Raw genomic sequence first — 25277 nt, forward strand, 5'->3', positions numbered from 1 at the left:
CTTAATCCCCAATCCAATAGTATCGTGAGGTAGGGCCTGATGAGAAGTAATCAGGCCGTGAGAGATCTGCCCTTATAAATGGATTAATATCTTTATCACAAGAGTGGGTTTGTTTCGAAAAGTATGTTTGGTCCCTTTTGCTCTTGCTTTCCCTTTCTTACTACCTCACTTTCTGCCATGGGATGGCCCAGCAAGACATCCCTCCCTTGATGCCACCAAACGCCTTGATCTTGGAACTTCCCAGCCTCCACTACTGTGAAAAAAATTCTTTTCCTTAAAAGTAACCCAGTCTCTGGCATTCTATTAAAGCAACACAAAATAAAATAACACAGGCTCTGTCTTTCCTAGGCCAGAGCAAAGAGTGCCAGTAAAGTGGCTTCTGAGCATCCCATGTTAAGACAGTATTTTTCTCAGAAACTTGCTGGAGATGATGTGCATAGAACACGTGGTTTGTGATCAATTGCACTGGAGTTAGGAAAGCACAGGAAACCTTTCATTCCTGCCCCAGGTGAAGATTTCTTTCTGGTTTATCCATGAGCCCAAGCAACTGCTATAATTACTTGTCCATTCCAGACCTTAAGTCTTTCAACCCTGAACATGTCTTCAGAGAGGATGGCCACTGCTCACCACTCTCAGAGCCTCATCTTACCAACCAAGCACAGTGGCTCACACCTGTAATCCCAGCACTTTGGGAGGCAGAGGCAGGCAGATTGCTTGAGTCCAGGAGTTGGAGAACAGCCTGAGCCACATGGCGAAACCCTATCTCTACTAAAAATGTAAAAAAATTAACCAGGCACAATGGCGTGCACGTGTAGTCTCAGCTACTCAGGAGGCTGAGGTAGGAGAATCACCTGAGCCTAGGAAGTTGAGGCTGCAGTGAGTTGTGATCCCATCACTGCACTTCAGCCTGGGTGACAAGAGTGAGGAAAAAAAAAAAACCAAAAAACCACAACTGATTCACACTGAAAGACTTTCAATTTCCCAAACCTCCAATCCCACTTGCCTTAAGATATTTACATTTGATGCTCTCATCTAGATAACCCTCCCCCTACATTCTCACTTTCTTTGACTTGTCCTTTAGGTCTTAGTAGGTATCTCACCATATTCCTTATGTAATATCTACCCCTAGATTCTAAAATCCAGTGGGCACAGGTAGATCTTCCTTATCCTGACATCCTAGCACAAGGCCTTCCAAAGAGCAGATGCTCAATTAATGTTTGAGGAATAAATAAACCAGTGGGCAAAAGGCCTAATTTATTACAATGTAATTATATATTCTTGAATAATGTAAGCATATCCTGGCATATATATCTTAATTTTACATAACAACAGAATAAAAGTCAATAGGGAATGTAATAATTAGCCATCTTTTACTCTTTTCTCTATTTCTTTTCTTTTTTTTTGAGATGGAGTCTCACTCTGTCACCCAGGCTGGAGTGCAGTGGTGTGATCTCAGCTCACTGCAAGCTCCGCCTCCCAGGTTCACGTCATTTTCCTGCCTCAGCCTCCTGAGTAGATGGGACTACAGGAGCCCGCCACCACGCCTGGCTAATTTTTTTATTTTTAGTAGAGACAGGGTTTCACTGTGGTAGCCAAGATGGTCTCGATCTCCTGACCTCATGATCTGCCTGCCTCGGCTTCCCAAAGTGCTGGGATTACAGGTGTGAGCCACCGCACCTGGCCCTCCTTTCTCTATTTCTTGATCCCATTTATTACACTCCTAAATTATTTCACATTGAATTAGGAAATGCCCAATTTACTACCATGCTATCATGTTTCGATCACTAAATAAATGGAGAGTTTCCCAATTTGACTTATAAAGCAATACATCGCTTACTCTTAATCTCACATACAGAAAAATTTGAGCAATGTCATTCACAAACTTAGATAATGAAGCTACTTTAACCATCTATTAAAGGAACATCATCTTTAAAAAATTCCAAGTCATCACATAGAACATTAACACAAACATGTTATTCACCTTGTTGTCTCCAGTTCCACCCTGACCTCCCACAGCTCAGAATGTGGATTTCTTTTCAAACACAAAGTGAAGAATCTGCCTCAGACTTTACTGCAGTTGGGAGGAGTTGCTGGACTTAACCTTGGAACGTGCACCGGCTGTGGCACTAATGCGAGCCTTGGCTGCAACTCTGGCTCTGGCTCTCTCTTCCTCATCTTGCAAAGCCTCTGTATACCAGGTTGAGAATTCACTGGGAACTGTATTATTTATCTTGGCCAAAAACTCAAGAACTTTCATCTTGCTGGTTTCGGCATGGGCTCTTGGGCCCCATAGGAATTGATAGCGTGGAGGATCACTGTTGGGCACTTGCTGGTACTCCAGGTAATTTTCTTTCACCAAATCTTTGGTAAGAAGCTTCCTGGGCTCCCCAAAAATGAAGTGCTCAATTCCATCATATAACCCCATCATATTAAACACTTTCCAGATTTCCTCCTCAGCAGCGCAATTACCCTTTGTGAAGATAATACCCAGGACAGTCATCAGCAGGCCAGTCTTGGGCACGCTTGTTTCATCACTCAGCCTTGCATCACAGTCTAGATCTAGTTTGTTGATCAGGACATAGATGTGCTTATTAGGCTCCACTTCCTTCAGGTCAAGACCAAAGATCAGCTCCAGGTGCTCAGAAGCTCTCCTCAGGATTACGGGGAACTGGCTCTTGCACATATGGGTCACATTTCTCAGCATATCTGCCTTTGTAATGGGCTCTTTCATTTGGTACTTGTACAGCAAGTAATGCACCAACATAATTACTTTCTCACCTAGAGGGCCTCTGGGAAAGTTATCAGTGGCTGCTAGATCTTGTGTGCATCTTGGCATTTCTTCCATTTGGTCGTTGACTCCTTCGGTATGTCTTGTGTGTGAAGCAGCTGTAGCAGATGTGTTGATGGATAGGGCTTCCCAAAGTCCATGGGGATTGTTGGCTGTCCCATCAAGTGAACTCTGGGAAACATCCTTCAAACAAGAAGAGGGGGAGGTGGGGTATTCTTCCTCCTCTTCTAAAATGGCCAGAGCATCTATCAAATCTTCCAGCTCTCCTCGGGCCTGACGGCGTTTTTCCCTGGCACGGAGTTTACTCTTCTGACCTCGAGGCATGATGACTCCGTTCAGGTGCAGCAGCCAAAAGGGCAGGTGATCCCGTGACCTGAAGGAGAGAAGATGAAATGGGGTGTGCCCATTCAGCAGAGAGATACAATTTTAGCTTTACTGATGGCCACCTCTGCAAGTTTTCTTGGTGCATTACTCAAGGAAAAACAAGGCCCCTATTCTTTGATTTCCCTACCCCCCGAGTACTCTGTGAAATAACTAGGGTGTGTTTTAGGTTGCCACTTGCCAGACCTGCCTGGGGCTTACTGGGTGATGACAGCCAGGCCTGGCAGGTCCAGGCTTTGTGGAGGCCCCTTTGTTCTTAGGTAGGGACTCTTTTCTCAGTTCACATTCGGAACTGTCCTCTTGATTTCTGGTAGGTTCTGGGATCCCTCTACTTGACTGACCCCTCATTTCAGTCCCCTCATTTCCCTGCTACCCTGGTGGAGAAACTGAGAGAGAAACTCATCTGATCACACCTGCCTGAGGACATCTAGGATGACTACAACAGAAAAAGTCTGAGGGACCTTCTGTATTCTGGGATCCTTAGTGTTCTCATTCTTCACTCAGGGTTTTCACCTTGGCTTCTACTAGGGTCTGGGACTTCACCCTCTGATGACCTGAGACCTATCCCCTCAGAGCAAGGCCCTCAGATCTCTGAGTTACGAAAGGATAAAGTCAGCCTAACATATCTACCCCACAGTCCCTCAGGGTTGACAGCACAGATGGAACTCTGTGCTGTCCCCTTTTGATCTGGGGTGGATGGCTCCCTCAGAACTCTGGATTCTTTTTAGTCTTCTTAGGGCTTGGGACTCCTCCTCTGCTGACCAGAAGCTGGCACTCTGGTCCAGTGCCCTCCTCTCCCTGAGTTCTCACCAGAATTCAGAAGGTGCTTCATCAGGCCCTGTCCTGGACCTGTCATGAATCCATGGGGCCCCAGTCTTTTGGAGTGGAAGTCCCCCTCAAACTTCACTCAAGATCCTTGTATCCCCTTTTGGCAAGGCCTGGAAATAGCTCCTCTGACAACCTAAACCTCTTCACTTCTTTGAGAAGGCAGTAATGGAATTCAGAAAGTGTCACAATAGCCACTCCTACCTGGGGCCTCCCTGGGCTGAGAGCAGGGGCAGACTCTGTTATGAACCCCTCTCTTTTGTGGTGGGTGGTTCCTTCTGATCTCACTCAGTTTCCTCACCTTTACTTCTGTTGGGGCCTGGGACTCTTCCATCTGCTGGCCTGAGGCCGTAACCTTGGTCCAATGCTGTCCTCTCCTTGAATTTCCAAAGAGGGAATTCAGAGGGTGCTATATAAGAGGTTTTTGCCCAAGGTTGGCTACCACTAACAGCAAGAGCATGGCTATTACCCTTACACCTCACAAAGGGTTTTTATCTTAACTCCTAGGAGGGCCTGGGACTCCTCCTTCTGCTGATTTAACACCTTCCTCTGGCACCAGTTTTTTAACTTCCCTAAAACTCCAGAGGTGGAACTCAGAGAATGTTATATCTGGCCACTCCATTCATGGGCTTCTCAGGCCTGACAGCAGGAGCCTAGATGTTGTGGGGCCCTTCTGATCTGGTGTGAATAGTTGCCTCAAATATTAGGGTCTTCACCATCACTGTTGGAAGGTCTGGAACCCTGCTCTCTACTGGTCTGATGCCAAAGCGTAGTTCAATGCTGTCACCTCCCAGGATCCTGGGAATTCAAAGGGCACTACATCAGAGGATCCCTGTCCAGGGCCTCCCAGGGCTTACACAGGGCTGGGATTCTGTTGGCCCTTCTCTCTTCTGGTATAAGTAGTGTCCTCAGATCTCACTTAAGGTTGTTAACTCCTGACAGGACCTGGAAATCTCTGGAACTCTCTTTTCTGCTGATTTGAGGCTATCCTGCTCAGACTAATGCCTTCATTCTTCTGAGAAGTTAGAGTCAGAAGTTGGGGAAGCCAATTCTAGCCACCCCCATATGGGACCTAGTGCTGAGAGCAGGGGTGCAGCTCTTAGAAGTAAGGGGGTGGCTTGTGTTTTGTGGGAATGGGGAATTGTGACAGAAGTTGCATAGTGGTCTTTCATTGACTCCGGGGGACCTATGACTCCTCCTCCTCCTGTTCTGAGTTATTCGGCTTTAAAAAAAAAGCCTCGTCCCCAACCACCTCACCCCACAGTCCTATATCCCTGGACTACAGAGGGTGAACTGAGGAGGCTTCTGGGCCTAACATCAAGGCATTGGCTTAGAAACATTAACAGCAGGGGTGGTCTCTGTGCTGAGCAGTCTGTTATGGAGTGGGTGACTCTTTCAAAACTTCATCAGGGTCTTCATTTTTATTCCTTTTAGTCTGGGACTCCTCCCTCTGTGGATCTGAGAATGACACCTGGCCCAATGCCCCTACCTCACAGTGAGAAGTGATGTAAATTTTACTACAGATCATCTGATAACTTTGCAAATGGCTAGTGCAGAATCACCTTTATAAAAATTTTCAGTTGATTGGAATCAAGTCAGGGTTATAACAGTAATGAAGATAGAGATTTGGACTCAACCTATACTTGTTACCTGCAGTCAATTCAATAAGGAACTGCAGCATCTACAATGGTTCTCCATCTACTCTGGAAATACTTGCCTTGAAAACCAGCACCCTACGACAGTGTTTGGTGGCAACAAAGGCCACCAGACACAGCAACAAAAAATCCACTCTCTGTTCTGCAAAGAAGTCAGTGATGGTAGCAAGTATTTGGAGCTGGGGATAATATCTGGATCCTTTTTTAAAGACATATGCACACTCAGCCTTTTAGTTACAGAGTCATTGAGGTAGTTAGTCTCAGGAAATCCCTCCTCCAATTCCCCCCTCCTTGAATCTACACTATGCCACTACTCATTGGTACTACTTGCCCTGTTTTAAATGTCATTAATCATCAATCACATCCATTTGCACAGCTTCAACCTCAGTGGTGGGAGGGCCACATACTCAAGGGGGCCACATACCCAAGGGCCACATACACACTTTCTTATCAGGCATCAAGACAACTCTCAACCCTGCTACACTGGAAAGGGTGCAATGAACCACCAGAGTAGTGAAGAGATGTAGCTCTCCCAGAATCAATTAATATCATAACTGGGTGATGCAGGGGAGCAAGCCACACACTGCCTGAGAAGTGGGAAGGGAAGACTCTAGCAGAGCATGCCTCTGGACAGCTCAGCCTACAACTTCATGCTGGTAATGATGATTCAGAGATTGCCAAGCCTATTCAGAAAAGTTGTCCAAGACACCACCAGTTTCCTCACCTTTACTCCTTCTGGTCCCATTGCTACCCCATGGCTGAACTCTGGATACAGATCCCTGACTACCTCATGCCCTGAATTCTCTGGACTTTATTCAGCTTATGATCTCTCTTATGGATTCTGGAAATTGTTCTAGTGCCTAGTTTTCCTAATGTCCTTTACTAATTGAGGTTTTCTTGTTATGGCACATTTCCTAGAACCTTGTCATTCCAAGTAAATCCTTTCTTCTCAAAGTAAAAAGAAATGTGTTATTGAAATATCAAAACTCTAAGGCATATCGTGGAGCAATATGTAAACAGTTATCCTTAGGTGCATATTGTGGAGCAATATGTAAACAGTTATCAATGTATATTTAAAACTCACAATGACCAGGCACAGTGGCTCCCAACTGTACTCCTAGCTACTTGAAAGGCTGAGGCGGGAGGATTGCTTGAGTTCAGGACTTCTAGGCTGTACTGAGTTATGATCACACCACTGCACTCCAGTCTGGGCAACAGAGCGAGGCACCGTCTCTAAAAAAAAAAAAAATAAGTAAATAAAAATTAAGAAGAAAAAAGAGCAAACAAAACAAACAAAAAAAACCCTCACAGTGTATTTTTGTTGCACATGTATATAAGAAAAAGCCTATAATACATTTAGAAATACTACATGCAGGATTTAAAAACTGTGGTTACATTTGAGGAGGGATTGAATTTTGGAGGGACATAGTAAGGAAGTGAAATTTTGATTTATCCGTATTAGAATTTTTGGCAACAAGAATACATGCACTATTTTCTTGGTAGTTAAAATATTTAAATAATAATAACAATGGAATTAGTAGTTGTGTATTATACAGAAAAAGTATGTATGAGATGCAATGGGAAAAGGCTGAAATCTGAATGGCTTAACAAACTAAAAGTTTATCTCTTATGCAAATAAATTTTGACATGAATTAATAGGGGTTTTTTGCTGTCAGGTGTCCCAGGGATCCATGCTGCTTCTATACTGTGGCTCCATATCTCAGCATGGAAGAGAAATTATGGAGGTGGCAGACTGGCTCTCAAACACTTTGATCTGAAAGGGAAAAGCATGCTACTGTTCATATTTCAGTGTCGAGGGGGGGTAGTCACATGACCTTTCCAAACTACAAGTGGACTGGCAATGTAGTCTCCATATGAACCAAGGATGGAAAGCAAGACACAAAGTGGATGAGCACTTGCAGTCTGTCCAATTAACTATTACAATAGTACATGCTCAATAAAAGCTACTAATATAAATTTGTTATGACAACAGCCTTCTTAAGTCTTGGAGGAGTTTCTGAGAATATCAAATATCTTTGCTAAACAACATTTCTTAATGTCTATATGTGACAGGTAATTTCAAATCTAGACTCACACTAATTTTCAAAACAATCCTGTAAATCTCAGCAAGGAGGGTTCACCCCGCTGCACTCAACAACACCTTTCTGCACTGACCTTTTCAATGACCTCTATGATCTCAAGAGACTGAAAAATTTCTTCTTTCTTTTGATGAAAACATAACTTGTGAGTCTCTGCTACCCACCACCTGATGAACATGTACACCTAAGCACATGTACAGGTGCCCTTAGGTGCAATGAAAAACCAGGATTTTCCCTTGGGGCAGATACAGACAAGAATCAAGAGAATGATAGCGAATTATGTTTTTTCTTTTCTTATCAAAGCTGGCATGTCTGCCAGAGAGACATATTCTACCTCTGTGGGAGACTGAATAATTGCTCCACGAAGCTTCACGTATCCTCATTCCTGAAACCCATGAATATGTTATGTTACATGGCCAAAGGCACTTTGCAAATATAATTAAAATTATGAAACCAACCTGAAAATAGGGAGATTACACTGGATTGCCTACATGGGCCAAATCTAATTATACGAGCCCTTACAAGCAGAGATGTTTCTCCATCTGGAGGCAGAGAGAGAAGTTAGAGAAATTCCAAGAATGAGACAGGTTCAATGTCCCAAGTCTGACTCAAAAGTAGAGGCCCACATGCAAAGACCAGAGACAGGCCTGGAGAAAATATAGCAGCTCCAACTGATAGCCAGAAAGAAGACTTACTCCTCACTCTTCTTACAACCACAAAGAACTGGGTTCCTAATAGAATGACCTGAATAAGCCTGAAATGGGATTCTTCATAGTGTGTCCCAATAAGACACACTTATTGTCAGGCTTTGACAGCTTGATTTGGGCCTGTGTAACCCCGAGCAAAGAAACCAGCAGAACCAACCCATACTTCTCACTTACAGAAGGGTGTTATAATCAATATGTTATTTAAAGTGTCTTACTGTGTGGCATTTGTTATGTCAGCATAGAAATCTACTATATGCTCCTAGTATACCAGGATTTATAGGAATCCAATTTCTGGACATGGTTGATACACAGTCATTTCCTAGGTCTTTCCCTATCCACCACTTGAGACAGAGGCTTTGATACTTTACCATTCAGTTAAGCTCACTTATTAGTGTATAGATTCAGTGCCAGTCTCAAATAAGTCACCAGATTACATTCTCCTCTCTTTCTAACTTCATCTGCTTTCTAAACCTCTTCTCTAACTTCAGAGTTATCTTTCAAGGTTAGATTCTGTTCCAAGTCTGACTCGACTCACAGGTAGACTCGGAAAAAATCTTGAGTGTGGCGGAATTACCCAGAGCAGATGAGTAGGTATGTAGTGTTCACTGCCAAAGTAAACAATTACATGGAAGGGGCTGTTATCAGAGAAGTTCCAAGTGAGCAATGTGACAAAACAGAGGACATCTGCAGGGAGTTGGAATGCTCTGAGTCAGGAGAAGGGAAGGAAGGTTATTCTGGGCTTCCTTTCCCATAGGGAGCAGGGTGCAGCCTTCATGGAAGGAAGCAGGGAAGAGCTGGACAGCAGGTAAGGGTCCAGATTTGGGCACAAGGACTCACAGGGGCTGACTCAAGGGAAGTGCTGGATCTGGTCCCATGTGCCAGCACCTGGGCAAAATCAGCTCCCAAAGAACCCTGGAGCTAGGAGTGGATGGACCCTATGAAAATGAGGCCCACAGGCAGTCTCCAAATGGTGTTCAATTCTCATTTTCTCCATTATTTATTATATCTGGATTTAGTACACTGGCCACAGGTTCCTTCTTTTTATTGCCTAGAGAGACGGTGCAGTAGTGAGAAGAGAAATGAATTAAAAGACAGAACATCTGCTTCATGCAGGAAGGAGTGGAACAATGTGGGTTCTAAACAAATTCAGACTATGGTTCTAATTTTGACACTTATGAACCACATGAAGTCAGGAAAATTGCAAAGCTCTATGAGGCTCAGGCTTTACGTGAAGTGACCCTGATAAGCCTTGCCTTGTAGGATTTCTGGGTTATATGTAATGTATGAAAACTCTGGGCACAGTGCCTAGAATTTACTGCATATTTAATAACTAGCATTTGTTACTATTATTAGTTTGACCCCAGGTCCTATCAAAATCTCTGTGATTGTTTTTAAAGCAAGAGATGTCTGACAATATGCAGCACTCTATGATACAGCACACAAATCAGCCAAAAATGCCGCTTAGCAAGTAAAACTCAGTTATTTACTATGCAAATTTGAGGATTTCTTATTTATTGCGGGTGTGGGGTAGTCCTCCCCAGTTGGATTCAATTTAAGACTCCTATAATTTATGTCAAAGACTAATTTCTTCCATCCCTTCAACTATTCTTCCATCCAAACCACCCCTATTTTCATTTCTTTCACTCGCATCAAAAATCTAGCCCTCACTTGAGTTTGCCAAATGATACTAAAGACAACCTAATAAAAATGCCCTTTTAGGAACAACACACACCAGGTCCTGTTGGGGTGTGAGGGACAGGAAGAGGGAACCTAGATGATGGGTCAATAGGTGCAGCAAACCACCATGGCACACGTGTACCTATGTAACAAACCTGCACATTCTGCACATGTATCCAGGAACTTAAAGTACAATTTTTTAAAAAAGCCCTTTTAATTAAGTGGGTTTAGTGGGCTTTGTTTCCCCAGGCCAGAGCAAATAATGCCAGCACAATGGCTTTTGAGCACATTCATGTCAAGTAATATCACTCTTGTTTCTCAGAAGGTCCCTGGAGCTGATGTGCATAAAACATAGTTTGTGGACTGTGCCCAACTGCACTGGAAAAATGACACTGGAAAAGGATGCAAGACGCCTTCCATTCCCGTCTTACAATTACTTCTGGTTTATCTATTACCTCAAAATAACTGCTAAAAGCAGTTCTTCATTCCAGGCATTAGTCTTTTTGAGGATCTGGCCCCTGCTCACTACTCCCACAGCCTTAACCAACCCACCATCCAGACTAACAAAATTGACTGACACTGAAGGGTTTGCAGTTTCCTAAGGCCCCAAACCCACTTGCCTCAGGATACTTTCACTTGACTGCTCTGATCTGGATCTTCCCACCTTCTCTTACTCATCCTTTACTTAGGGTATATCTCACCATCTTCCTTACATGACAGCTGCTCTTAGACTTTAAAATTCAGTGTGCGTGCTTGGGTCTTATTTATCCTGACATTCCCAGTACCAGCATGGTGCCTTCCCTCCAAAGAACAAATGCCCAAGTAATGTTTGAGAAATAAGTGAGCCAGTGTGCAAGAAGTTAGTTTTATTATGATGTAGCTTCTCCTACATGGTTGAATAAACTAATAATATCTAAGTATCTATCTCTTAATTTTACAGAACAGACTAAACATAAGGGAATGCAAGCATTTATCATCTTTTACATTTTCCCTCTATTTCTTCATTCCAACTATTTTACTGCTTTTTTAAAAAATATTTCCAAGGAAATGACTAATCCACTACTATGTTATCTTGTTGGAGATCACTAAATAGGATGGAACTTTTCCTGTTTTTTTTTTTCTATAAAATAGTAAAACTCTACTCTAAAACCTCACAAACATCAATAAATGTATGACTTATTATCACTAATAATCTTGGATTCTTAAGCTACTTTAACCTTCTATTAAAACGAACAACGTTTAAATAAATATCCAAGTTACCCAGAACATGTTATGTACTGTGTTATAACGAGACACAGCCAACCCTCCACTAGTGAAACACTGACTGTCCTCTTCAAAAACACAGTAAAGCATTTTCCTCAGCCTTCACTTGGGGCAGGCAAGGCTGCTGGACACGGCCTTGGAACGCGCACTGGCCATGGCAGCAGTACAGGTCCTGGCTGCAATTCTGGCTTGGGATCTCTCTTCCACATTTTTCCAAAGCCTCTTCATAATGGGATGGGAAGGCACTGGGGACTGTACCATGGATCTTGGCCAAAAACTCTAGGACTTTCATCTTGCTGGTTTCAGCAAAGGCTTGTGGACTCCACAGGAATTCATAGCTTGGAGAACTGCTGTTGGGCACTTCCCGACTCCAGCTACTGCTCTTGCACTAAATCTTTGGTGAGGAGGTTGGTGAGGAGGTTCCTGGGCTCCTCATAGATGAAGTGCTCCTGCCTCTAGTATACCCCCATCATATTTAGCACCTTCCAGACTTCCTCTTCAGGGGCACAATTCCCCTGGCTGAAGATCACACTCAGGATGGTCATCAGCAGGCCAGTCTTGGGCAAACTTCTGTTAGGATTCAGTCTTGTATCATGGCCTAATTCTAATTTGTTGACAAGGACATAGACGCTCTTGTTGGGATCCACTTCTTTCACGTCAAGGCCAAAGACCAACTCCAGGTGATCAGAAGCTCTCCTCAGCATCTCAGGGAAGTGGCTCTTGTATGTCTGGATTACATTTTTCAGCATATTTGCCTTTGTAACAGGCTCTTGCATTTGATACTTGTACAGCAGGTAATGCATTAACATAGCGATCTTCTTATCTATAGGGCCTCTGGGCCACTGCCCAGTGGTAGCCTGGGCCTGTGAGGCATTTGACCTTTCCTCAGCTTGGCTGTCAATGCCTTCATTAGATGCTGTGTATGAAACAGCTGCAGCAGTGGTGGTGGCTAGAGCTCTCCCAGGCTCTTGCTCATTGCTGGGTGTTTTGACAGCAGATGACCTCTCAGGACTATCTTTGAAATGAGGAGATGAAGTGAGGGACTCTTCTTCCTCTGCTACAGTGACTTGAGCACCTTCCACATCCTTGGGCTCTTCCCGAGCCTGGCAGCGTTTCTCATGGGCACAGAGCTTACTTTTCTGACCCCGAGCCATGATGACTCTGCTCAGAGACAAGTAGTAGTGTGAGACAGATGGCAGGTGATGAAGTGACCTCAAGGAAAGACAGTGTGATCCTCCAGCAGGAAGATATCACTTTGACTTTATGGAAGTTGTTTCTGTAGGTTTCTTTGAGAGCATGGTTCAAGGATCCTATGAGGCTACTCTTCTCTGATGGGCCCTTCCTCTGAGGAATCAGTGGAAGTAACTAGACTGAAGCCTGCCAGTCTTACCTGCATCTTACTGGGACTGATACAGTGACTGGCAGGTCCAGACTCTATGGAGCTTCCTTTTTTTCTGGGGTAGATGATGTTTCTTTCAATTCACATTCAGGGCCATCACCTTGACTTCTGGCAGGACCTGTTATCTCACTGCTTAACTGTTTTGATGCTGACTCCCTCATTCCAAAGCGCTCACATCCTTGACTCCCCAGACAAGGAATTGAGGGGGAATCTCATGTGACCACATTTGCAGAGGGACATTGTAGAATGGCAGCAATGCAGAGATCGGTGAGACTCTCTTTATCTTGAGGTAATTAGTTTTCAGTCCTCACTCAGTCTTTACTTTTGCTTCTTGGAGGGTCTGATTGCCCTCCTTTTGCTTACCTGAAACCTATCCCGTCCAAGCAAGGCCTTCACATCCCTGACACTCCTGATAAAGATATTAGGGAGGCCTCAGATGTATCTTCCTCAGGGATCCCTATCAGGAATGACAGCACTCTTAGGGCTCTATGAATCCTCTTTTCTTCGGAAATTCAGGTTCCTCCTAATGACTCCTCACCTTGACAGCCTCATACCTTCCCCTCTGAGGACTTGAGGCCTATACCAATCAGAGAAAGGCCCTCTTTCACCTGATATCCCAGAGTATGCAGTTGGAGGGAGGGGGTGGGGTGCATTCAGAATGACAAATCTGCCCAGGCCTTCCCAAGGCTGACCACAGAGGCAGTGCCTAGCCCCATCAGTCCTCACTTTGACTTCCATAAGGGCCTGAGTCACCTCCCTCTAATGACCTGCCATCGACTGCCCTGTCAAATCTATGTCCTCATCATCCTGTGACCACTAAGGATAAAATGAGGGATACCTTAGCCTGAGAGTCATGCTGAAAGGCTACCAAGGCTCATAGTACTGGTATTCTGTTGGGTCCCCTTTGTTCTGGGGAAGAAAGTCCCCTCAGTCTTTGCTCCGGGTTCTAAACTAAACTCCTGGTTACCCCCAAAGACTCTTCCCACTGCTGACCTGAATGTGCTAGCCTTAGTTTGTACCCTTCCCCAGGACCACCACCAGAATATGAAGCAAGGGGTCACGGGGGCCTTACAGCCACGCCAGGGATCTCCCAGAACTTACATGAAGGGCAGGATTCTGTAAGGCCGCCGTATTTATGGGAAGCTAGCTTCCCGCACAGCCCACACTGGGGCATTTCATTAACACGTGGCAGAGCATAGGACTCCTTCCCCTGCTGCCCGAGGCAGACACCGTGGTCCAATACCTTCACCTCCCCGAGAGGTTAAAGGTGGAAATTCCAGCTACTCCTACTTAGGATCACCCAGGCCTGAGAGCAGAGGCTGAGTTCTGTGGGCACTCGTCCGCTATGGCAGAAAGGGAGTTTTACGGAACTCACCCTTTATTGACTCCTGGAGGGTTCTAAGATCCTAATCTCGGGTGGCTTGATGCCAACACCTTAGTCCAATGCTATCACTTCCTTGACTCTCCAGAAGAATAACGCAGAGTGCCGTACCTAAGAGGATCCCTGCCTGGGGCTTTTGCGGCTTAAGGCAGAGACCGGACGGCATGGCGTTCTTTCTTTTGTGGTAGGGGGTCCCCTCAAATGTTATTCAATGTCTTTGCCTTACCTCCCGGCAGGACCTGGATGCCTTCCTCTGCTGACCAGATACCAACCGCCTCAATGCAAGGTCTCACCTCCCACGGACGGCAGAAGCGGAAGTGTGTATGACATCCGGGCATCCTGCTCACGGCCCGAAGCGCTGCCAGCAAGGGCGGCGTGGTGTGACTTTCTGTGGCGCGACTTTCTGTGGCGCCCCCTTTGTTATGGAGTAGTAGTAATATTAACTCCTCCTCTCGGAAGTAAATCCATATTTTCACTCCTAGTTCATTCATTAAAGGCTCCTCAGGGAAATAATCACCCTTTATTGACTCCTGGAGGGTTCTAAGACCCCAATCTCGGGTGGCTTGATGCCAACACCTTAGTCCAATGCTATCACTTCCCCGACTCTCCAGAAAAATAATGCAGAGTGCGGTACCTAAGAGGATCCCTGCCCACGGCTTTTGCGGCTTAAGGCCGAGGCCGGACGGCATGGCGTTCTTTCTTTTGCGGTAGGAGGTCCCCTCAAATGTTATTCAATGTCTTTGCCTTACCTCCCGGCAGGACCTGGATGCCTTCCTCTGCTGACCAGATACCAACCGCCGCACTGCAAGACCTCACCTCCCACGGACGGCAGAAGCGGAAGTGTACGTGACATCCGGGCATCCTGCCCACGGCCCGCAGGGCTGCCAGCAAGGGCGGCGTGGCGTGACTTTTCTGTGGCGCCCTCTTTGTTATGGAGTAGTAGTAATATTAAGTCCTCCTCTCGGAAGTAGATTCGTATTTTCGCTCCTAGTTCATTGACTAAAAGCTCCTTAGGGAAAAAAATCACCAAACAAGCTCTGGACAGTTTCGCAACATAAACCCTTACGGACAATGGGTTTGCGTACCAGGGTTGACGGGAGAAGAGAGGCTGCAGCAAAAAGGTAGGGTGCCCAAGACAGATTCTGAGATGTCAGAGTAAGTGCATTATGACCATGGGGTCTCTTCACTGGCCAAATGTAGACATTGGGAACTTTCTGTTCTAAAGGATCTACTTTCTATAGAGAAGCCACAGGTGTACACAGGTTTTTGAGACCCGGATCTCTTGACTTTATCTAACATTGCATTGTATTGTGCAGTGAAATTCATTTTAATTGTGATCTCATTTGTTCCACCAAATATGTTATATGCATGTTCTAATACTACTGCTTTGTGCGGCAAGGTTTTTGATTTTGCTACAGTGATTTATACACCACTTTTCAGAAGTCATTTATTCATTTGGATCGGGTGTGGTTTTTCCTTTGGATTTTCTAAAATGATCACATTTTCACCAAATAATTTCTATTTTTATTAAATATTTCCAAGTTACATTTGTTTTTATAGTCTTATCCTCTGGCCATGTATTCAGCATACATTTATGTCTGGTTCCTTGCTTTAATGAGAATGCGTCCAACATTTAGCATTTCACATTTAAGTTTGTTTGCCACAGGTTTTAGGAAATAAAAATTATCTTCTGATGTTAGTTTGTGGAATGTTATCAGGCATTTGTGTTGAATTTTTGTTTTGAAAAATTTTTCTGTACCTCAGTACATGATCAAATGCCCATTTAAAAAAAATCTAACGGCCGAGCACAGCTACTTGGGAGGCTGACACATGACGATTGCTGGAGCCCAAGAGATCGACACCAGCCTGGGCAAAATAGTGGGAGTCGGTCACTATAAAAAATAAAAAAAAAAAAAAAATTAGACGGGCAAGGTGGCGTGCGCCTGTAGTCCCAGCCACTCTGGAGGCTGAAGCCCAAGGATCTCTTGAGTCTAAGGAGGTCGAGGTTGCTCCAGTCTGGGCAACAGAGCAAGACCCATCTCAAAAAAAAAAAAAAAAAAATTAATAATCTAATCTGTTAGTGTGGGAATATTTTAGGCAGTTTTTCCTAATGTTGTATTTTCTTTACATTTCATGGATGCAGACTTTTTTTTTTCCATTGAATTAACTGCAATATTGGACCTGCTATGTGTTTATTGAGGATCTTTGCCTCTGTGTGGGTGGACTTGGCTCAATTATTCCCCTCCCCCTACCCAGGGTATCCTCAGCTATTTCTTTTTTTTTTTTTTAATCAAAGAAAGCTAGCCTGGGAAAATGAGTTGAACATCATAAGATGGTGGTTATTTTTGTGTTTACATAAGATGGTCAGTTTTTCACTGATTATTTGGTAGAACTGGTCCCAAAATGCCTGGTCCCAAAACATTTGAGGGTGGGTGGATCTTTGATCAGTTTCATTTTGCATTTCTCAATTACAGATTTTTATTTCTATTTGGATTAATTGGGCCATTCATATTTTCCTAAATAATGGTCTGTTTTCATTTGGGGTTTCAAATTTAATAGTTACATATATTCTTTTTATTGTAGAAATTCTCAAATATATTCAACTGTAGAGAGAATATACCTGGAACTCAGAATCATCAACACATGTACAATCTGGCTTCATCTATACTCACACAGAACACCATGTCTGCCACTGGAATAATGTGAAACAAATCCCAGACATCACATCATTTTATCTTTAAATATTTCAGTATGTGTTTTTAAAGGCAGAAATATCAACCGATAACACTATCCCACCTTAAAAAGTTAACTCCTTCATGTAATTAACTGTCCAGTTATTTTCACATTTACCCACTGACATCATTTAAGTGTGTTCTTTCTTGAACCCGGGTTCAAATAAATCTAATCATTATCATTGCATTTTATGACCATTAATTTATACATTCTTCCCCCCAACACACATACATTACTTCTTTATCCCTGCAATCTTGGTTTTTACAAAAAAACAGATCTTATGCTCTGTTCAGTTTCACATGGTCTAGCTTTTGCTTTGTGCAACATTAATGTCATTCTTCTCTGTATTTCTTTGAATTGGTAGAGGTTTTATCATATTAAAATTTAATTTTTATTTTCTCTCTTGTTTTATTTGGAAAGATCACTTCACAGGTGATGTGAACTTTCATTACAAGGAAATAACTTCCATTATGTGGGAGACCGAATATTTGTCTCCCTTTTTGTTGATGTTGGCAGTCTTTGGAAGATTAGTATATTTATCCACTAATTAATTAGGGGTTGCAAAATGTTAATTTTTCTAATTCTACCATTCCTTCTGATTTCATTAGATGAAATACATCTTTATGTAGAAATCATCCCTTGTCTATCATTTGTTAATATTTACAGTGTTCTCTTATGGTATTCAAGTTCCTTCTGCACCTATATTTTGTACAGTATTTTAAAACTACTATCACTTAGTTTTCTTTTGTAATGAAGATGCCTATAAAATTGTCTCCTATATAAATCTTTTAAAAGAATAGGCTTTTGTTAGTAGGTTCCACTGTCTTAATTAGCCATTTCTGCATTTATCTTAGTTATTTCCTATGTTTTATTTCTTTGGGTAAAATATGGTTTTATTTCTCTAGCTTCTTGAAGTTTTGCATGTTTAAAATGATTCTGTTTTTTTCTAATCAATTAATTTAAGGCTGTAAATATCCCTTTGTGTACCACCTTATTCGTTTCCCACAGGTAATGCTATAGAGTTTTATGTGCAGTGCTTGACTATTTTACAAGCTGAATATATCTCTGTATTTCTTATGCTCTTAGAATTTTTTGAATATGTGTGTGCAAATGCTGGTGAGTGCAAAAATTATTTTGGTGAATGATGTGAAGAAGAGAGACATAGTTATTTAGAGGAGGTTTCAGTCTCCCAGGGGTGTTTTGTTTTGGTTACATATAATATAAAAGACTTGAACACATTTTACTGCTAGTGACTCAGTTGAGTCGTTCCTATGAATGAAATGGTCTCACATTAGAAAAATCAATCAGTGTAATTAGCCAAGTATAACTGTTAAAGATTATCCAGGAAAACAGAAATTACTTTAAATACATAAGTCAGGTTGAATATGATGCACGAAATTGGTTACTCAAGTGATGGAGAAGCCAAACAGGGGAGAGGTGAGCAAGCCAATATTTGGCAGCTTAAGAAATTTTCTTCAGTCTCTAGGGTAGAAACAAATAAAGGAGATAATGTTAATGGAGCCTTGGAGTTGGGGTCAGCAGGATCTGGAACTAAGGTGGATAAGTATGATGAGGGTGAGAGCCATGGAGAAGACAGTTGAAGGCAACTAATGCAGAGAGAGAAAATAAAAAATAAATTTTAGCTGCTTCTGTCCTCCTGTACTGTACTAACCTCCTGCTGGTGCCTTATGTTGCCTGAACCATGATGGCAGCCAAATGTTTGAGAACATAGGAATTGCAGCCTGCAATCATCTCCTGAACACTGGAGAACAGAGCAAGGAAAGAGTGAGAAATGGATCTGAGGCCAATCAGGTCAAGGACTGGCATATTGCCTTGACATATTGTGAGAAAAATCATACCTAAATTGATACAGAAAAGTATTTTGTAAAAATCAGCATTAATTCATGATAAAAAGATATGTTATCAGAGTAGATAAAGGATATCTGCCAACATCTATAGTAAATATTACACTTAGTAGAAAAACATTGGCTATTGGAAAATAGATAAGAATAACTGCTATCACTCTTTTTATTCCACATTATAATGGGGGTTCCTGCCAATGCAGTAATGGGAAACAGATGAAATAAAGGATTGGAAAATAAGGTGATTTAGATGTCAGTTCTCAAATTATCTTTAATCAAAATCCCAGAAGGATTTTTGTAGAAGTTAATACACTGACTGTAAAGTTAATATGGACATGTAATCGACCAAGAATAGCCAAAACGACTTTGCAAAACAAGAGCAAAATAAGAGGACTAATACTACCCAATCTCAAGACTTATTATAAAATTAATCATGATAGTGTGGCATTTTTGTAAAGACAGGCAAATAGATCAGCGAAACAGAATAGAAATACCAAAATGTCAAAACTTATCAAATTGTATGCAGTTTATTGCATTCCAATTGCATCTTTAAAAAGCCATTACAAATTCTGGAACAAGCAAATCTAATATACAGTTGAAATCAAAACTGTAGAGGAGGGGTGATGTGGAGGTGTTCTATTGTGAAAGACGTGATTGACCTTTATGATGCACTAAAATTTTACTCTATATTTTGATTGGGGATTGGTTACACAGATGTATGCATATGTACATTTAGGTTCTGGCATATGTCCTATTAATACTATTTCATAATAATAATAATACACATATTGTATCAGGATAGAACCACAAAGAACTTTAAGGAAAACAAATATCCAATAAGCTATATATGGGTTATGCTTAATTAGCCACTTTATTTAATTTGTTAATAAGCATAGGTCAAATATTACTTAATTATTTTTAGCTTTGTAGATGCCCAATATTTGAGTAATTTCACTAGATTTTCAATTTCCTATAACTGTGATAGTATTGTATATTATTCAACTGATTTTTGAAATCTCAGACGTTTTAAGACTCACTTTATTGCTTAGTCTATAAATGATTCCTAATATTTTTGGTCATAATTAACCAAATTCCAAATTTCACAATAACAAAAATAACAAGGTAATGGTGCTTTGTAATTAATGCTACGTAAGTTCTAGGTGAGTAACTTTTTGAGGCCAGAACTATTAAAAGACAATCATATAGGTGGCGTAACCATGTAATGTTACTAATAAACATCCATTCATATACCATAATGGGGCCGGGAGCGGTGGCTCACACCTGTAATCCTAGCACTTTGGGAGGCCGAGGCGGGTGGATCACAATGTCAGGAGTTCAAGACCAGCCTGGCCAAGACGGTCAAGCCCTGTCTCTACTGAAAATGCAAAAATTAGTGGGGCATGGTGGCGGGCGCCAGTAATCCCAGCTACTCAAGAGGCTGAGGCAGAGAATTACTTGAACCCGGGAGGCGGAGGTTGTAGTGAGCCGAGATTGCGCCGCTGCACTCCAGCCTGGGTGACAGAGCGAGACTCCATCTCAAAACAAAACAAAACAAACAAACAAATTAAAAAAAAAAAACCCATAATGGAAGTCTATTACTGAATAATTACCACAAAAGTATAAGAAATATTCAATACGTTATTTTAAACAAAAATAATAATAAACTTCTCATGAATAAACACATTTCTGTGGGCTAAAATAATTATGCACAGCACTTACAAGTCATAAGCCCCAAAGAGAGTGAGATATAGTATGTGACCCATGTGTATATTGGCTAGGCCTTGCTTAGAAGGATTAGCTTTTTGGCTGTTCATATCACATATAAGTGATACTTTGCTCAAAATGGGCTATTCCTCTTTGAGAATGGCAACTAGATTGATAGCTGTGCTTTACTGTGCTTTACCTATGTATTTGATGTGGTTATTCTCATATAAATCATATTTTGATATTCACATTGATTTTACAATCACAAACCAGCTATTAAGATCTAAGATTATTTTGGCAAGTAATTTGTGCAGAAGGCATCCATCCTTTTACTCACTCTCTGATACTACCACCATTCCTGAAATCCTTATCTAATCAGTGCCTTTATGGACACTACTTCATTGACAGTGTCTCATGCCCTGATATTTACCACCTCCTTAATCTTTGTCCCATTATTTAAGCTTTAACCAATTACTGACCCAGTTTCTATATGTTTCCAAGAATTAGACTTGGGGATGAGTTGAGATATTTAGCAGTATAGAATTAGTTTTAAAAAGAAAGTAAATACTTTCATCATCTATAACTTAGATATTCCAATCATCAACATTTTTGTTTTAATTTTTAACATCCATATATTTTTAGCATACTGCCTAGAAATTAAGTGCAAATGTTAGTTTTGCCTTTTCTGTGAATTTCTAGGTCTGAGAACAGGAGTAATACAAGAGGAAGCAAGGACATCAAACATCCTCAAACTAATAATCCTGTGGGGGAATGCCCAAACATTTCTTTTCTCATGTCTACTTGTGTCTGGGTTTTTAGGGTCTAGTCCTAAGCGTGGAGTGATGCTGAGACTAAATCTGAAGGACGTTTAACAGTATTCATAGTCTACTGAGGTAGAAAAGTTTCTTAAAAGTTCAAAAATATAATCCAATTTTATCTTCCAAGATTACCATAAAGACATCAAGTGTAACTGCATAAAAATGATTGACTAAAACTATACCTGTTCTTCAGGCAAGTCCTTGTTCTTTGGTGATAGAAACAAATCTGTCATCTTGCCCAGAGCTCTAACTCCACCAGCATCAGCATTCTGATTAACATTGGGGCCAGCAAGTTAATCCTGATGATATTGAAATACAGAGAGATGGTATTCTAGCAAGCATTATAGTGGTAGATAACTGTGACATGGAATTAATAAAACTACTTCCCATGTGCATGCAGAACTCAACGATAATATTTGCAGTACCACACAGGCATGTAAAACTGCACGTCCTCTCTTACAAGAGTAAATGTTTGAAATTGTGCAGTACCTGAAATTAAAAAACAAAATCATGGAGAAGAGAGTAGGACAAGAACCTATGACAGAAAGTCATGCAAATTTTCAGTAGTTAAGTACCTTTGTATTCCCCCTATATTCTTGAATATAATCCAATGAAAAAGTTGCATGCAATTATCTTAGAGAATTTCATAAGATAATCAATGCAAATTATAAGTAGAATGAATTGTTCCCTACCTTTCTTAATTGTCTATGTTACGTACTCATAGAAGAAAGAAGACAAAAATTTATATAAGTAATTAACAAAGGAACTTAGAGTGATATGGATTAAATATTCACATATATTTCTCCAACTGTATATTTACATATACAATTTAAATATTATACATAGTATAATAATTTATAAATTATACTATTTTTAACATTCTGACATTTATTTAAAGTAAAAATGAACATAAACAAGTAAAAATAATGTATGTAACAATATAGAATTTATGTACGTATGTAGGTATGTATGTATTTATTTATTAGAGACAAGGTCTTGCTCTGTTGCCTAGGCTGGAGCTCAGTAGGAAAATCATAGCTCACTGGAATCATAGCCCACTGCTGGGCTCAAGTGATCATCCTGCCACAGCCTCCTGAGTAGCTAGGATAACAGGTGTGTGTCACCACACCCAGCTAATTAAAAAAAAGTTTTTGTAGAGATGAGGTGTCGCTATGTTGCCCAGGCTTTTCTGGAACACCTGGTCTCAAGGAATTCTCCTGCCTCAGCCTCCTAAAGTGGTAGGATTACAAGCATGAGCCAGTATACTGGGTCTAGAATTTACTTTTATCATGATTTCTTAACCTCAGTGAGCTTGGTGTTCTGTTAAAATGCAGTACTATAAGCAGACACGTTAAAATAGTTGTAAATTCACTTTGATAAATAACTGATGTCAAAACTGTATTCCTTGTTTTACTTCTACTCTTCACTGTATTACATATATCAAATTTTAATGGGCTATTTTAAGCCAGTTAATTGGCTTGAAGTTTGAACTGGTAATACACATTAAGTTTATCATAATGCAAAATAGGAGAAAAATGAAAAAAATTTAAATGTTATCTATGTTTACATCTCCTAAAGTCTATTAATAGGTTTTCATTTACAAACAGGAAAAACAGATATGTGGTTGCTGTCAAGAACTGTAAAGAGTCTGAGACTTTGCCCTTCTTGCCAACTAACAAGTTAGCCTGCCACTGTTTCATTTATGCTGGCAGAAGACACAAAGCTCTTGGGTAAGAGACAAAAAAACTATTAACCATAGCAGTAGTACTAGCATTTTCTTCCACTGATCCCTTAACCCACAGTTCCCACAGGGTATCAGCATTTTTCAGAGTATCAGCATTTTCTTCCACTGATTCCTCAATCCACAGTTCCCACAGGGTGATGTGAAAAGCTCTGGGTGACACAGGCACATGCGGTGGATTGCATTACAGGAGAGGAATCCTGAGCCTAGGAAACTGATTTTGCATAATGGGCAGCAAATGTAGCTTCCCTGTGATCTGGAGATGTTATATGTATTTTCAAGGCTGTTCTCTACACAAACTTCCTTGAAAAGATAGTCTAAAACAAAGGGCAACTAGTGTCTCACAAGATGTGCAGAAATGCACATGACCCATAGAGAATTGTCTCCTAACAGTGGCATATTTAATAGTGTGGCTGATTTTCTCCTTCTTTCACTTAAACTTTTGGTAATATAAGTGGATTTACTTGGAGGGGGGGAACACTGCTACAAAGACGATTGTCTCACCTAATTCGTTTTCTAAGCATCCATATGAATATCATATGTTTGGGAGAAAAGAAACAGTAGGACATCAGTTAAAATTCACATAAAGAAATTGGTTTGAATTATTATATGTTTAAGTGACAAGTTGCAAAATGCATTTACTATTGTAAAACTTATTTCAGATGAGTTTCTTCAACAGAAAGTTATAGTTTAAGCAAATTGTAATAAGGTCCCTTTTTTCCATTTTATATATAAAATAAAATATTTTGTTAAAATATGAGTCACTAAATGAAATGAATTGAAGCTATAAAAGACAGATAGGTGAATATAATGGAAGTCGTAGGGTTGGGAAAACTCTTCATCTTACATTTTACATACAATTATCATTAGTGTATGACAGGTAGATGTTCTTAATTGTTCTTACCTCAAGGTTTTAAAATTCTTAATGGCACAATAGTAAGCATTCATTCTCCTCCACAATGAAATATATTGCATGGTTTCTAATATTCTATGAAAAAGTAATCAATTAGTTGTCATGATACATGACTCCTTACCAGTTTTCTAATGGAAGTAACTTCTGGTTACAGGGAGATTTTTGAGGCATTAAATATAAAATTTGATGTAAAGATTTAAAGATTTACAATTTAACATTCTAAGCATTGTGATAACCTCCTTACAAAAAAAAAATCTGAGTGGTCTTCATTACTTAGGATTCAAAAGAAAATTTCTCTATTTGTATGTTTGAATCCACTAGTGACTTTCACAGATAAAATTTCTTGTTATGGAGGTTGAGGGAGTGCTTCTGGAGCAAATAGTCATCAGATCAACTCAAATCACAGATATACACAAAACTGCTAAAAATCTTCTGGTTATTATGTCACTTATCAGAATGTGTTGAAGCTATGTTTCAAAACCAAATATAGTAACATTAAAACTGCCTATAAAATTGTCCACAACATATCAGCTCTGCTTCTAAAAATTCAAAAGAGCATAAAAATAAACACTGCATATACCATGTTAGGTTGAAGATCCGTTATGATTACTTTTTATTTCTCGCTACAAGTTTGTAAACATGCCAGTAATTACTGCACTAAATGAAAAAAAATCTTTCTTATGAACTGACCATGATCAAACAAATACAAAAGTCTACATTTTAAAAATATCAAATCAAATTTCTTTTTAACACTGACATAAAAACAGGCAGTGACTAGAGTTGCATCAATCCTTCCCAACTGTCTCAAAAAATATGTGCACTGTTACAATAAAAACAGTTCACCAGCTGTTTATGTAAAAATTATTTGATGAAAAACAAGCATGGCCATATGGTGCACTAGCTCTGCTGTGGGAGCATGAAGAATAATTTTGTAGGCTGTAGTACATAATGGTCATGCTAAGTAGGGTGTCAACTATTGCAGGCACATTACATTAATAGTTAATCTGTCCTTTTATCCTCTAAGTACTTACATATCTTAATAGCTTGTAGTTTGGAAACAAGTTAACAACTCACTGATTAAGAATTAAAATTTTGGAGTTCGTGACCAGCCTGACCAACTTGGTGAAACCCCGTCTCTACTAAAAACACAAAAATTAGCCGGGCGTTTTGGCGCATGCCTGTAATCCCAGCTACTTAGGAGGCTGAAGCAGGAGAATCACTTGAACCCGGGAGGCTGAGGTTGCAGTGAGCGTGAGCTGAGATTGAACCATTGCACTCCAGCCTGGGTGATGGAGCAAGACTCCGTCTCAAAAATAAATAAAATAAAATAA

At 40.9% G+C, this 25277-nt stretch overlaps 1 protein-coding gene across 2 annotated transcripts; it reads right to left on the reverse strand.

Moving 5' to 3' along the window:
- Nucleotides 1–1403: 1403 nt before the first annotated feature.
- LOC105532149 (melanoma-associated antigen B10) lies at nucleotides 1404–14963 on the reverse strand. 2 transcript variants are annotated; one of them, XM_011970234.1, is made up of 3 exons: nucleotides 14925–14963; nucleotides 6734–6882; nucleotides 1404–3161 (listed from the first exon to the last, which is right to left on the reverse strand). In XM_011970234.1, the coding sequence occupies exon 3, from the start codon at nucleotides 3110–3112 to the stop codon at nucleotides 2069–2071; it is 1044 nt and encodes a 347-aa protein (XP_011825624.1). In that variant the 5' UTR covers nucleotides 3113–3161; nucleotides 6734–6882; nucleotides 14925–14963; the 3' UTR covers nucleotides 1404–2068. The 2 variants fall into 2 exon arrangements, with proteins under 2 accessions (XP_011825624.1, XP_011825625.1); XM_011970235.1 differs by lacking the exon at nucleotides 14925–14963 and adding an exon at nucleotides 14402–14479 and having other exon boundaries at nucleotides 1771–3161.
- Nucleotides 14964–25277: the final 10314 nt, after the last annotated feature.

The sequence above is a fragment of the Mandrillus leucophaeus genome, unplaced genomic scaffold, assembly GCF_000951045.1.
Source record: "Mandrillus leucophaeus isolate KB7577 unplaced genomic scaffold, Mleu.le_1.0 Scaffold937, whole genome shotgun sequence".
NCBI lineage: Eukaryota > Metazoa > Chordata > Mammalia > Primates > Cercopithecidae > Mandrillus > Mandrillus leucophaeus.

What these genes read in the sequence shown, in the direction of transcription:
- LOC105532149 (XM_011970234.1), bottom strand. Translation starts at nt 3,112, where the DNA reads ATGCCTCGAGGTCAGAAGAGTAAACTCCGTGCCAGGGAAAAACGCCGT.